We start from the raw sequence: 14,726 nt of genomic DNA, 5'->3' as shown, positions 1-14,726 counted from the left end.
TGGGAAATCAGAAGCACAAACACCAATTCTAAAGCATCAATAATCATATCTAATGCAACATCCCGGTTTAAACTAAGATGGAAGTTGGGCGGTGGGGGAGCGAAATACTGCTGATGCTGAAAATATTGAAAAGCAAACAGAAAATGGTGGAAACACCCAGCAGGTCATGCAGCATCTACGGCGAGAAGGAGCTAGGGTTAACATTATAACTTGATGATCTTTTGTCACAACTCTGATCAATTACAGCATTCTGTAATCATAAAGCAGGCAGATTACCATTAAGATACAGAGTAAAAATTATTTTCAATTCCAAAAATGAACACAATAACTGCTCACTGCTTTCACAGAGCAGAAGTCAAATTACAAAATATGGTACTTTTGTATCTCGTTTTCAAACCACCAGAAAAGTGATGCTTTGAGAGTAGCAGCCTCGTGGTAAACTTAAAAAAAGTTGTTTTTAAATCTTGTGGGAGAAGCAATTCATTTGTACAGTGTCACTCCACTCCTCACAGCGCTACACAAACCACATTGACCTCCTAGTGGCAGGCAGCCATACAGGTTGTGCAAGTAGCTTTACACGGGGCTTTCTTCAATGGTATGAATGAAGAAAGCTATGCAGACAATGACCCACAGTATTGTTTTGCCCCTTGGGAACTGACCTCAGACTTTGTAGTGATACTTCATGTGAACAAATTTCTTCTCCATAACTGTTAAATTCAAGTTCATAAGGATATTTTTTAATCAAAATTATTAGTAATTAATCTACCGTGCGACTATTCTGTCAACCAGAACTCTAAAAGGGCACTCTTCTACCATAATTGTTGAGGCTTTTATAACTCCAATCATATAATTCTGTCTCTCTCAATGCTTGCCAATTCAATGTAAAATTACAGACTGATATATGTGGACAGTTGCTCCTTGCGAAAACCCAGATTCATTTCATTTAGGTTCCCTGTAATTGGCAAACAGACTTTGAACTCATTCACCTAGGCTGTCAGAGATAAAAGGATGGCGTGCTAGTCAGTCAGTTCCCTTGGTTTTTAGTTTAGTGCATTTTCTAATTTATAACAATTCCTCATTCTTAATTTATAACAATTAGTTAGAAGCGTAGTGAAATTTAAACGTGTGGACATTGCATCAAGTTAAATATTTTACAACTCACACGGATATAGAGGCATTGTCTTCTGGAGGTACTGACTATCAAAATTTTGTATCTTTGAAGTTACTGAAAAACTATCTTGTTCTGAAAATGCAATGTCACCCAGCTGGTTCCTGTTTATATGTCGGAATTTCTAGGTCACTAGAATTTCTAGGCGCTTCTTTTATGGCCCTAACTTTCTCCTCGACCCTCGATCCTGTGTCCCAGGGCGAGGTTAAGTCTTGTGTTTGCAAATTAGCAGGGGAAGGTAGAGTCAAGTCAGTGCAATCAGAAGACAAGTCATGATTCTCACAGTAGAGCTAGGAAGTTCTTGACTAATGAAAATGTGTACGTGAAAAACTTCAGTAGCAGTCCTAGGTGGATTCCCAGAAGGGTTGTCTCTGAGACCGGACTTCTTTCATATGAAGTAAGGATAGAGGGACGGATCATTCGGAAGCACATTGACCACTTGAGGGGTAGAGAGGCACTTCCGCAGTCAGTGTTGCCACTGAGAGTTGGCGAACCTGTGTGCAACGAAGATTCTGGTCAACCTGTAATAAACATCAAGGACAACCTCTGGAAGTTAATGATAATGAATTGTCTGTACCAAAGGAGGTACCCATTAGTACAGTTCCAGAAAATGTTGATCCAGTAAAAGCTTCACAACCTGTCGAACTACGCCACTCAACACAAATTCGAAAACCACCCCAAACACTTAACTTATAACTATGGGGGTCCATTGTACGTATTGTGTAATTGAACTGCGGGCTAACGACATATGTAATTATTTCTAGAATTCAGAAAATTCTTGGTTCAAATGTATAAATCAATTGTTAATTGAAAAGATGTACAAAAGAGTTAAGAGGGAAGGGGTGTGATCATTGTCACTTTAAGATCAGTTCGACTTAGTAGGGGTCACGTGATTTGTTCAACCAATGTGTAGCTAGCACAGGGGAATAAATTTTATGGGAGAAGTTTCCTAGGAACTGGTTGTATGAGGGGCTGGCAAGATACAAGCAGCCACAGAAGCTCTCGTGTAAATAAAGTTTGTTTTGTTTGACTAAGAAGCCTCCTAGAGCGTGTTTCTACAGGCGGTATCACTTGAAGCAATTCCTGTTGCTCCTCCCTCCTTTGGGCCGGGATTTTCTGGCCCTGTCATGACGGGACCCACCACAGGAGATTAAGCAGCACAGCCAAAAGTCCATTGACTTTCAACCGGACCAGACGATCATGGCAGCAGGTAGGGCCAGAAAATCCTGCTCTTGGTCTTAAAGACCTGGACACCAGTAAGATGCCAGCATCTGGACATGAAGAGATAGAAGTGGGGTCCAGGGGTATGTTCAATAACTGAAATACTATAAAAGATTGCAATTCGACCATTCGGCCCTTCACCCTCCTCTGTCAGTGGCTACAATATAGTCAGTCTCTTTATCTAATTTGTTAATATAGATCAATAATTGTTGAAGCCCTAGCACTGATCCCTGTGGCACTTCTTTAATTACAGTTTGCCAAGTTGAAAGTGACACATTTATCCTGATTCTCTGTTTCCTGTTGGTCAACCAATCCTCTATCCATGCTATTATACTATTTGTACATACGAACATTCAAATTAGGAGCAAGAGTAGGCCGTTCACCCCTTGGAGCCTGCTCTGCCATTCAATAAGAGCACGGCTAATCTGATTGTGGCTGCAACTCCACTTTCCTTCCTACTCCCTAAACCCTTTGACTCCCTTGTCAATCAAGAATCTCTCCAACTCAGCCTTAAAAATATTTAATGACCCTGCCTCCTTTGCTCCCTGGGGGAGTTCCACAGGCTCACAACACTCTGAAAAAATTTCCCCTCATCTCCATCTTAAATGGGAGACCCCTTATTTTTAAACTGCGTTCCCTAGTTCTAGTTTCTCTCACTAGGGGAAACATTCTTTCAGCATCCACCCTATCAAGTCCCCTCATATGTTTCAGTAAGATCGTCTCTCATTCTTCTGAACCCCAATGGGTACAGGTCCAACCTGTCCAACCTTTCCCCATAGGATAACCCCTTCATCCCAGGAACCAGTCGGGTGAACCTTATGTGAACTGCTTCCAATGCAACTATGTCCTTTCTTATATAAGGAGACCAAACTGTACAGAGTACTCTAGATGCAGTCTTACCAATACCCTATATAACTGTAGCAGAACATCCCTACTTGTATATTCCATTTCCCTTGCAATAAACAACAACATTCCATTTGCCTTCCTAATCACTTGTACCTGTATAGTAACTTTTTGTGATTCATATACCAGGACACCCAGATCTGTCTGTACCTCAGAGTTCTACAATCTTTCCCTATTTAAATAATGCGCTGTTTTTTTTATTCTTCCTGCCAAAGTGGACAAGTTCACATTTTCCCGCATTATACTCCATCTGCAATTTTTTTGACCACTCACTTAACCTTTCTATATTCCTTTGCAAACTCTTTGTATTCTCACAACTTGCTTTCCTATCTTTGTATCATCAGCAAATTTAGCAACCATACATTTGGTCCCGTCATACAATTCATTAATGTAGATTGTAAATAGTGGGGGCCACATCATTGATCCCTGTGGCAATCCACTCGTGACATCTTGCCAAACTGAAAATGACCGATATCCATGGCAATATGTTACCTCCTACACCATGAGTTCTTATTTTGTGCAGTAACCTTTGATATGGTATCTTGTCAAATGCCTTCTGGAAATCCAAGTACAGCACATCCATAGGTTCCCCTTTACTCACATTGCTTGTTGCTTGCTCAAAGAATTCTAATAAATTAGTCAAACATGATTTTCCTTTCAAAAAACCATGTTGACTCTGCCTCATAACATTGAGATTTTATAAGTGCCCCGCTAGAATTTCCTTAATAATAGATACCAGCATTTTCCCTATGACAGATTTTAAGCTAAATGGTCTATAATTTCCTTTTTAAAAATGTATTCTTTCATGGGATGTGGGTGTTGCTGGCCAGGCCAGCATTTGTTGTCCATCCCTCATTGCCCTGGGAATTGAGTGGCTTGGACAGCAATTTCAGAAGGCAGTTAAGAGTCAACCAGATTGCTGTGGATCTGGAGTCACATATACACCACACTGGGTAAGGATTTTCTTTGATGATAGTTGTTGTGGTCAACATTACTGAAACTAGCTTTCAATTCTAGATTTATTAATGAATTCAAATTCTACCAGCTGCTGTGATAGGATTTGAACCTTTATCCCCAGAGCATTAGCCTAGGCCTCTGGATTACTACATTACCACTATGCCACCATCTCCCCCTGCATTCTATCTTTCTCCTATCTTGAATAGAGGAGTTACATTTGCTATTTTTAAATCTGATGGGACCTTACCAGATCTAGGGAATTTTGGAAGTTCATCAGGACCTGGGGTCTTGTCAACTTTTAATTCTAATAATTTACTCAGTACTCTTTCTCCAGTGGTTGTAATTGTTTTTAGCTCTCCCTCACTTTCATCTCTTGATGCACACTTATTTATGGGATGTTATTTGTTTCCTGCAAAATATCTGTTCAATTCATCAGCCATTTCCTTATTTTCCATTATTAATTGCCTAGACTCACTCTGTAGAGGACCAACATTCACTTTACTTAGGGTGGGATTTTCCCCACCTGCCCACCACCATGGTCTTCCAGTCCCGCCGCAAGTCAATGGACTTCTGGCTGGGGCGCTGCCTTGCCCACAGCAGGACCCGCCTGCGACGGGGCTGGAAAATTGCGGCCTTAGTCTTTTCCTATTTAAATGCCTGTAGGAACTCTTACTATCTGTTTTTATATATCTAGCTAGTGTCTGCTCATGCTCTAATCTCTCCCCCTTTTTTTTAAGCCATCCTTTGCTGTTTTTATATTCTATCCAACCTTCTAACCTGCCACTAATCTTCTTGGAATTATACAATTTTTCTTTCAATTTGATACTATTTTTAACTTCCTTAGTTAGCCGCGGATGGTACGTCTTTTACTTAAGAGTCTTTCTTTCTCACTGGAATGAGTATTACGAAATATCTCCTTAAATGTAGCCACTGCATCTCTACTGACTTAAACCTTAACCTAATTTCCCAGTTCACTTTTGCCTGTTTTGTCTTCATACCCTCATAATTACCCTTATTTAAGTTCAAAACACTAGTCTTAGACCCACTTTTCTCTCCCTCGAACTGAATGCAAAATTCAATCATGTTACAATCACTGCTATCTAGGTGGATGCTTTCACTATGTCTTTAGTTAACCCGGTCTCGTTGCATATTACCAGATCTAGTATAACCTGTTTTTGATTGGCTCTAACAAGTGCTGGTCTAAGAGGTTGTCCTGAAAACAGTCTATGAACTCCATCCCAACGTGTGGTTACTGTTAGGGGGGTTGTCTATAAATTACTCCCAGAGGTGACTTCCTACCTTTACTATTTCTTATTTCTACCCAAACTGATTCTACATCTTGATCTTCAGAACTAAGGTCATCTCTCTCTATTGTACTACTGTCATCCTAATGGCAGATGTTAGGCTAACTGGCCTATAGCTTCCTATTTTCTGTCTACTTCTTTTCTTCAATAGTGGTGTTACATTTCTGTTTTTCCAACCTGCTGGGACCTTTCTAGAATCTAGCAAATTTTGGAACATTACCACTAATGCATCCACTATCTCTTCAGCCATTTCTTTTCAGGCCCTAGCATGCAAGCCATCAGGTCCAGGGAACTTGTTGCATCGCTGCACTTATATCCCAATACTTTTCCCAGTACTTTTTCTCTAGATATCTAGATCATTATAAGTTCCTCCCTCCCTTTTGCCTTTTGATTTTCTACTATTCTTGCAATGGTTTTTCTGTCTTCTATTCTGAAAACAGATCACAGGATTACAGAATTGTTACAGTGCAGAAGGAGGCCATATAGCTGTTCAGGTCTGCACCGGCTCTCCGAATGAGCAATTCACCTAGTGACATTCTCCTGGCTTCTCCCCATAACTGTGCACATTTTTCCTTTTCAGATCACAGTCTAATTCCCTTTTGAATACCTTGACTGAACGTGCCTCCACACCACACTCTTAGGCAGTGCATCCAGACCTTAACCACTTGCTGAGTGAAAAAGTTTCCTCATGTTTCTTTGGCTTCTTGCATCAAGCATGGTTGACCACAAGTCTTATCGCCTGCTATAGGTGTACTGGAAGAATTTACAGATTGATAATCAACATGTTCGGCTGCGCTATGAACGCACATCCCCATATTCTATATCACCAGGTCGAATATAACCTGCTCCCTGATGGGTTCCAAATGTATTGTTCTGAGAAACTGTCCCAAATACGCTATATGAATTCAACCTCCAGGCTGCCTTTGCTAATTTGATCATAAATGATGCTAATTTCCACTGCTGGCATTTTTAGCTGATTATACAAGCTTCTCCACCTGGTAGATTTCCAGTGCGTTGTCATCCTCTCCTACCTCTATCAGGAACTCAAGGTGCTCACATATTGTAGTGGACACTTGCCCAATTTATATATTTACCAGATCCTGCCCTGGTCTCAGACTCTCAGGTACTCTGCCAAGGTCAAGCTCAAAATTTGCTGGTGGGATTCAAACTTCTATTCTGCCTGTTATTGAGGAATTTTGGCTCCCTGGTCTCTACGGACATTTCCTACTCCTGATATAAATGAAACATATATTAAATGGTGAATTTCCACAAGGCTTTCCCATTTGTCTACCATAACAAAGATCCTTTTGAGCAATTCTTTGGAAAACGCTTGCGGGAAAAACTCACCAGAAGAAATACTTTACTGTCAGGCTTGACTTTGTGTTTCTCCATGTACTTAATGAGGCTGCTGTTAGCATAGCTGAATATAAGAGAAGATCAACAAGTTAGACTTCCTTGCCTACTTAGCTCCAGCTGGACAAGACAAAGCAATATTTAGCATAGACAATTTGCTCAGAAAATAATGATTTAATTACATTGTTTACCATTCTTCACCATGTGAGTGACATCACCAGCAAACCAAAAATAAGCAGATGATAAATCTGGTGCACATTCACACATCTCTCAGCTGTTTAACAGCCACAAATGCTTGCCCTCCCTCTTATTCAAGTTTTAGTGTAGGGCCTGGGGAAACCAAATTAAAGGAAGAGAAAGTAAAATAACACACAAAGGTCTTTTCTTATTGATTATTATTTGTTGTAACTCCCATTACAATAGTTCTGATGAAAACAAGTTACAATGACTTCTGTCATAAAGAACTTCTAAAAAATCTTAGAAAATTGATAGCGTGAAAGAGTTAGTCTGATATTCTTCCTTGTGGCTAGGAAGGAAGAGATAGAAACAAAGAATGCTTTTTTTAAAAAATGCTGTTCTCACAATGTGGGTGATGTAGGAGACTCAGCTTATTCCCCTTTCCTAGCTATCTTTGAGAAGGTGTAGCTGTGACAGCGATTACTTTTCTAGGACATTTTAGTGTGGGATTGGAGTTACATTTATACCAGGCTGGATAAGTGTGTTCCCTTCCCCAAAAGGCACAAAATGAACCAGTTGAGTTGAATGGTCATTTTCTCTGGTGCTGGTTGACAAATTGACAAATTAGCAGCTTTATTGAATACAGTTTCACAACATGCCTTGCATAGTTAGTCTAGCATCATAACTGCTAATTGTATAAGTTAAGGTTAAGTAAGTACAGGTAGCAGGGCATTGATTAGATAATTGTGTGAGCACATCTAAAGAGATAGTCAATGACATATAAAGAGATAGTCAATGACATTGGTGGAGAAATAGAATTTGGCGCTGTGCGCTTGTAATGTTTCACTCTATTAAAAAATCTAAAACTGAATTAAGATTAGCTACCGGTACCCTACTTCACTAACTGGCTGTCAGGAGTTTAACAATACTGTACCTTAAAGAGTTATTGTTGTCAGTGCTACTGGATAGGAAATTGTTGATAAAAGCTAACTTTTTACAAAATGGGCATTTTCAGCATAGAGAAATAGATTGCCTATGAGAAGAGACTCTAATTTCCTCAGGATGGCAGAGGAATACTAATATATTTTAGCAGTATTTGTTTTGGATAACTTTCTGGAATTTCAAACATGAGAAGCAAAGCTCCATTATAACTTCTTATATTTTTGCTGCTTCATAGATTTTGTAAGGTCTGTTCAGCAGAAACTGGTTCAAATTTCCTCAAAGCAGCTCCAAAAACAAGAACAATCTGCTTCCCACTGAAGAAAATAGGAAATATAGCACTCTGTGAGTGTTGTGAATGTCCTTCAGCACATCATTATTGTGCAATATCCATCCCAGACACCAGAATCAGACACTGATGGGGACTCCAAAACTTACGTTGTTCTCCTGAAGTCTTTCTGCAGAGTTGGGTATTCAGGCATCTTGCGAATATCTTCCCAGTCTTTATCTTGCAAAAAAAGAACAATTAATTAATATGTGCCAAGAACATATGCATATACTATTTACAAAATATATCAATCCTTTTAACATTCACGACAGTTTGAGAAACATGCTACAAAATTGGGGCAGTTTGAATCATGTGATACAGTTGCAAACCAGGTAGGAGCTTACATTTTTATTCTATTACACTGTAACTTTTCCAGTCCGGAACTCCAAAATCTGGAAACACCAGTTGTCCGGAATATTTACCGCTTAACAATAGCTATTATAGGAAGGATATTATAAGATAACTTAAGCTAATATATCAAGTTAAACCACTTGAGATAACTGCAGAAATTGCTGAATAATATATTTCTCAACTTAATTAGTTAAACTACAATTAAGATGGTAGGGTAGGTAATGTGTTGCAGCTGTAGCATGTGGGAAGGTGCATAACCGTGTGATACATGGCAACCACATATGAATTAAGTGTCTGCAGCTTAAGGAGCTTCAGCTCAGAACTGATGAGCTGGAGTCTAAGCTTTGGACACTGTGATGCTTCAGGGAGGGGGAAAGTTACCTGGGCACTTTGTTCCAAGAGACAGTCACACTGCTTAGGCTACGTACAGAATTTGATCCCTGATCAGGGACATGGGAGTGTGACTGCGAGTGAGGCAGGTATGGGGATCCAAAGATAACACTGGAAGAGCTTCGGCCCTTGCAATAGTCCATCAGGGTTGAGGTTCTTGCAGTTCTGCCATTCCAGTCATGAATGGTGGTGGACAATTAAACAACTCACTGGAGGAGAAAGCTCCACAAATATCCACATCCTCAATGACGGAGGAGCCCAGCATATCATTGCAAAAGATAAGGCTGAAGCATTTGCTACAATCTTCAGCCAGAAGTACTGAGTGGATGATCCATTTCGGCCTCCTCCAGAGGTCCCCAGCATCACAGATGCCAGTCTTCAGCCAATTCGATTCACTCCACGTGATATCAAGAAACGGCTGAAGGCACAGGATACTGCAAAAGCTATGGGCCGTGACAATATTCCAGCAATAGTACTGAAGACTTGTGCTCCAGAACTTGCCGTGCCCCTAGCCAAGCTGTTCCAGTACAGCTGCAACACTGGCATCTACCCAGCTAAGTGGAAAGTTGCCCAGGTATGTCCTGTACACAAAAAGCAGGACAAATCTAACACGGCCAATGACCATTCCATCAGTCCACTCTCTATCATCAGTAAAGTGATGGAGGGGGTCATCAACCGTACTTTCAACCGGCATTTGCTTAGCAATAACCTGCTCACTGATGTTCAGTTTGGGTTCTGCCAGGGTCACTCAACTTCTGACCTCATTACAGTCTTTGTTCAAACATGGGCCAAAGAGCTGAATTCCACAAGTGAGGCGAGAGTGACTGCCCTTGACACCAAGGCAGCATTTGACTGAGTGTGGCATCAAGGAGCCCTAGCAAAGCTGGAATCAATGGGAATCAGGGGGAAAACTCTCCGCTGGTTGGAATCATACTTAGCACAAAGGAAGGTGGTTGTTCTTGTTGGAGGTCAGTCATCTCAGTTCCAGGACATCACTGCAGGGGCTCCTCAGGATAGTGTCCTAGGGGAGGTGGTGGCAGAGTGGTATTGTTACTGGGCTAGTAATCCAAAGACCCAGGATAATGCTCTGGGGGCCTGGGTTTGATGCCAGGTGAAATTTGAATTCAATAACAATCTGGAATTAAAAGTCTGAATATGACTAAGAATGAGGTTTGGCTAAGGGAGTTTAAGCAACTGTGTAATAAATTAAAAAGCAGAACCATAAAGGTGATAATCTCTTAATTGCTACCTGAGCCATGAGCAAATTGGCACAAGATGAATAAGATCAGAGAGTAGAATGCGTGATTCAAAGGTTGGTGTAGGAGAAATTAGTTTTGATTTATGGGCACTGGCACCAGTACTGCAGAAAGACAGGAGCTGTGCTATTGGGAAGGCCTTCAACTGAACCACACTGAGACCAATTTCCTGGTGAATTGTATAACTAGGGCTGTAGAGAAGGCTTTAAACTAGATAGTTGGGAGGGACTGTTCACGTGAGGAGAGATTAGGAAAGTTAAAGAGAAATGACAAGGTAATAGTGCAGAGTATGATACAGGTAATGATAGGAAGGGACAAGAACAGACAAGGATAAATGTGTACCAGCAAATGCAGTCAGAGTGAGTGAAAACGGTAAAATGAATTAATGGCTCTTTACTTAATGCTCACAGCATTCATACAAGATGGATGAATTGGTAACATAAATAGAAATAAATGAGCATAACAGCCACTACAGGAATGTGGTTGCAAAGTGACCAAGACTGGGAGCTGAATGTTCAACGGTCTTTGACATTTCGGAAGAACAGGAGTAAAGGTAAAGGAATTGTGATAGCTCTTTTAATCAAGGGTGAGATCAGTACAATAGTGAGAATTATCATGGGCAGAATCTTCTGCCTGTTGGGTGGGCCAGTTGGGAGCGGGCGGGCGCAGAGCCGATTGGCTGCAAGCTGCTATTTTATGTGGATGGGCCAATTAAGGCTCGCCCAACATGACGCACACCCGGCAGCGCTCAGCACTACCTCTGCGGGCAGGGGGAGGAGGGAAAGTTGGGCCCTGCAATCTTTCGTGCATGCGTGCGAAAGAGCGCAGAAATCTCCCTGAGGCAGCTACATGCCTCAGGGAGATTAAGTTCATATTTAAACTTTGAAATAAAGAAAGAAAAAAATTATTCATACATATCCCCTCATGTGACAGTATCACATGAGCTGGGACATGTTTATGAATTGTCAAAATTTTTTTTATTCATTTAATAAAACCTTCATGAAACCTCATCCCACCCATGGATGAGGTTTCATGCAAAATGCGAAGGCCACTTGGGTTCTTCATCTGCCCGCCAACCTTAAGGTTAGACAGGCAGCGTTGCTTAAATTGGTTCATTCATGGCCTTAACAGGCCTTTGACAGTTCAGCGGGTGCATAGTTGATTCTGGCGCACGCCCACTGAATGTAAGATCAGAATGACGTGCGGTGACATCAGGACACACGCCTGACGTCACCGTGCATCATTTTACACGTCGGCGTGTGGGACCCGCCCCAGCACGCCAAAGAGAAAATTCTGCCCCATGGTTCAAAAGGTCAATGTGTGGAATCAGTTTGGGTGGAGCTAAGAAATATTAAAGGAAATAACTCATTGGTGAGAGTAGTTTACAGGTCCCTAACAGTAGCTGCACTGTAGGGCCAAGTATACATCAAGAAATAAAGGGAGCTTTTAAGAAATTTACTCCAATAAATGTGAGTGAATTTATTCTTCACATCGATTGCATAAATCAAATAGGCAATGGTAGCCTGAAGTATGAATTCATAGAGTGTATTTGGGACAGTTTCTTAGAACAGTATGTCTAGAGTCTGCTGAGGACCAGACTATTTTGGACCTGGTAACGTGCAATGAGACAGAATTAATCATAGTAAAGGATCCCCTAGGTAAGAGTGAGCATAACATGATAAAATTTCACATTCAGTTTGAAAGTAGGAAATGTGGTTCCATAACTAAAGTCTGAAACTTAAATCAAGGCGACTACAAGGGTACGAAGACAGGGTTGGCTAAAGTGCACTGGGTAAATAGGTTAAAAAGTAAGATGGAAGAGAGGCAGTGGCAGACATTGAAGGAGATATTTCACAACTCTCAACAAAGGTATATTACAGATATATATTGAGGAGGAAAGATTCTACAGAAGGATGCAGCGTCCATGGCTAATTAAGGAAGATAACTATGGTATCAAATTTAAAGAAAAGGCATATAATTCTCTGAAGATTAGTCACAGCTCAGAAGATTGGGAAAGTTTTAGAAGCCAGCAAAGTATGATTTAAAACAAATGAAAGAGGAGAAATTAGAGTATGAGTGAAAACCAACAAGCTTCAGTAAAAGCTTCAAGTATATAAAAAGGAAAATATTAACTAAGTGAGCATTGGTCCCTTAGAGGGTGAGAGTGCCGAATTAATAATGGGAAATGAGGAAATGGCAGAGGCTTTGAATAAGTATTTTGTATCTGTCCTCACAGTAGAAGACAAAAAAAGCATCCCAAGAATTGTTGAAAATCCAGAGATAAAAGGGAGGGAGAAACTTAGAAGAAACTAGAGAAAAAATAATGGGAATAATAATGGGGCTTAAGACTGGCAAATTCCCTCAACCTGTTTGGCTGCATCCTAGGGCCTTAAAAGAAGTGGCTGCTGAGATTGTGAGTGCATTGGTTGTAATCACCCAAAATTCCCTAGACTCTGGAAAGATCCAAAGTGGCCAGGAAAGCAGGTTTGAAGTCTAAGATTAGCCATGATCATATTAAATGGCTGAGCAGACTACGGGCCATATGGTCTACTCCTGCTTCTATTTCTTGTATTCTTGTGTTCTTGTATCTCAATGGATTAGAAAAATGCCCAAGAAAGGAGGGAGACAGAAAGCAGAAAATTATAGGCCACTTAGCCTAATATCTGTCATTGGGAAAGTGCTATAATCCATTAAAAAGGTTGTATCAGGACTTTTAGAAAATCATAATACTATCAAACACAGTCAACATGGTTTTGTGAAAGGGAAATCATGTTTGACAAATTTATTAGAATTCTTTGAGGATGTAACAAGCAGGGTGGATAAAGGGGAACCCCTTGATTTATTGTATTCAGATTTCCAAAAGGCATTCTATAAAGTACCACATCAAAGGTTACTGCATAAGATAAGAGCGTCTGGTATTGGAGATGTTTAATCAGCATGGATAGATGATTGGCTAACTAACAAGATGCAGAGATTTGGGATAAATGGGTCACTTGGCAAGCTGTAACAAGATGACTGCTGCAGGGATTAGTGCTGGGGCTTCAACTAATGACTCGGATAAAGGGACTGACTGTATTGCAGCCAAATTTGCTGATGATACAGAGATAGGGAGGAAAGCAAGTTGTGAGGAGGATACAAAGGATCTGCAAAGGAATATAGATAGGTTAAGTGAGTGGGCAAAAATGTGGTAGATTAAATATAATGAGGGAAAATGTGAGGTTGTCCATTTTGGCAGGAAGAATAGAAAAGATGAATATTATTTAAATGCAGAGAGACAGCAAAGTGCTGCAATACAAAGGGACTTGGGTGTTCTTGGACATGAATCACAAAAAGTCAGCATGCAGGCATGGAAAGGAATTAGGATGGCACACAGAATGCTGGCCTTTATTGAAAGGGGCATAAAAGTAGGAAATTCTTGCTACAACTGTACAGAGCATTGCTGAGAGCACACCTAGAGCATTGTGTGCAGTTTTGGTCTGCTTACTTAAGGAGGGACAATGCTTGCATCAGAGGCAGTTTAGAGGAGGTTCACTAGGCTGATTCCTGAGATGAAGGGGTTTTCTTATGAGGAAGGGTTGAGCAAATTGGACTTTATACTCATTTGAGTTTACAAGAACAAGAGGGGATCTTATTGAAACTTATTAGATTCTAATGGGACTTGACAGGATAGATGCTGAGAGTACATTTCCCCTTGTTGGGGGGGAGGTGGGTGGGTGGGTTTGCCGGGGGGGGGCGGTGGGTGGTGTTAGAACTGATTTCTTTGTTCATGTGATGTGGGCATTGCTGGCTAGGCCAGCATTTTTTCCTCATCCCTAATTGTCCTTTAGAAGATGGCAGTCAGCTTCCTGGACCGCTGTAGTCCATGCATTGCAGGAACAGCCACAGTGCTGTTATGAAGGGAGTTCCAGGATTTTAACCCAGTGAAGCAACTGGGAGGCCACAGTGTAAAAATAAGGGGTCTCCCCATTAAGATGGAGATGAGAAGGAATTTCTTCTCTCAGAGGGCCATTAGTGTTTGGAATTTTCTATGCCAAGTAGCCGCGGAGACTGGGATATTGAACGTATGTCCCAACACTCAAGAAGCTTGACACCATCCAGGACAAAACAGCCCACTCTATTGGCACTCTATCCACCACCTTCAACATCCACTCTCTCCATCACCTACACACAGCGGCAGCAGTATGTACCATCTACAAGATGCACTGCAGCAACTCACCAAGGCTCCTTGGACACACCTTCCAAACCCACGACTTCTACCAGCTGGAAGGACAAAGGCAGCAGATGGATGGGAACACCACCAACTGCAAGTTCGCTTCCTAGCCACACACCATCCTGACTTGGAAATATATCGCCATTCATTCACTGTCACTGGGTCAAAA

The 14,726-nt window shown here is 41.1% G+C and overlaps 1 protein-coding gene across 2 annotated transcripts in view; it reads right to left on the bottom strand.

Moving 5' to 3' along the window:
- Window positions 1–14,726, bottom strand: part of cdk19 (cyclin-dependent kinase 19) — a 269,271-nt gene that overhangs the window by 97,052 nt on the left and 157,493 nt on the right. For both annotated transcript variants that reach the window (XM_041187628.1, XM_041187629.1), the window contains 2 exons: window positions 8,461–8,530; window positions 6,901–6,973 (listed from right to left, as the gene is read on the bottom strand). In XM_041187628.1, coding sequence (XP_041043562.1) covers window positions 6,901–6,973; window positions 8,461–8,530 — 143 coding nt within the window. The remainder of the gene's footprint in view (window positions 1–6,900; window positions 6,974–8,460; window positions 8,531–14,726) is intronic.

Source organism: Carcharodon carcharias, chromosome 5, assembly GCF_017639515.1.
Source record: "Carcharodon carcharias isolate sCarCar2 chromosome 5, sCarCar2.pri, whole genome shotgun sequence".
In the NCBI taxonomy this organism is placed as follows: domain Eukaryota; kingdom Metazoa; phylum Chordata; class Chondrichthyes; order Lamniformes; family Lamnidae; genus Carcharodon; species Carcharodon carcharias.
The sequence above is the reverse complement of the archived record's forward strand: the minus strand, read 5'-3'. Positions and strand labels throughout refer to the sequence as shown.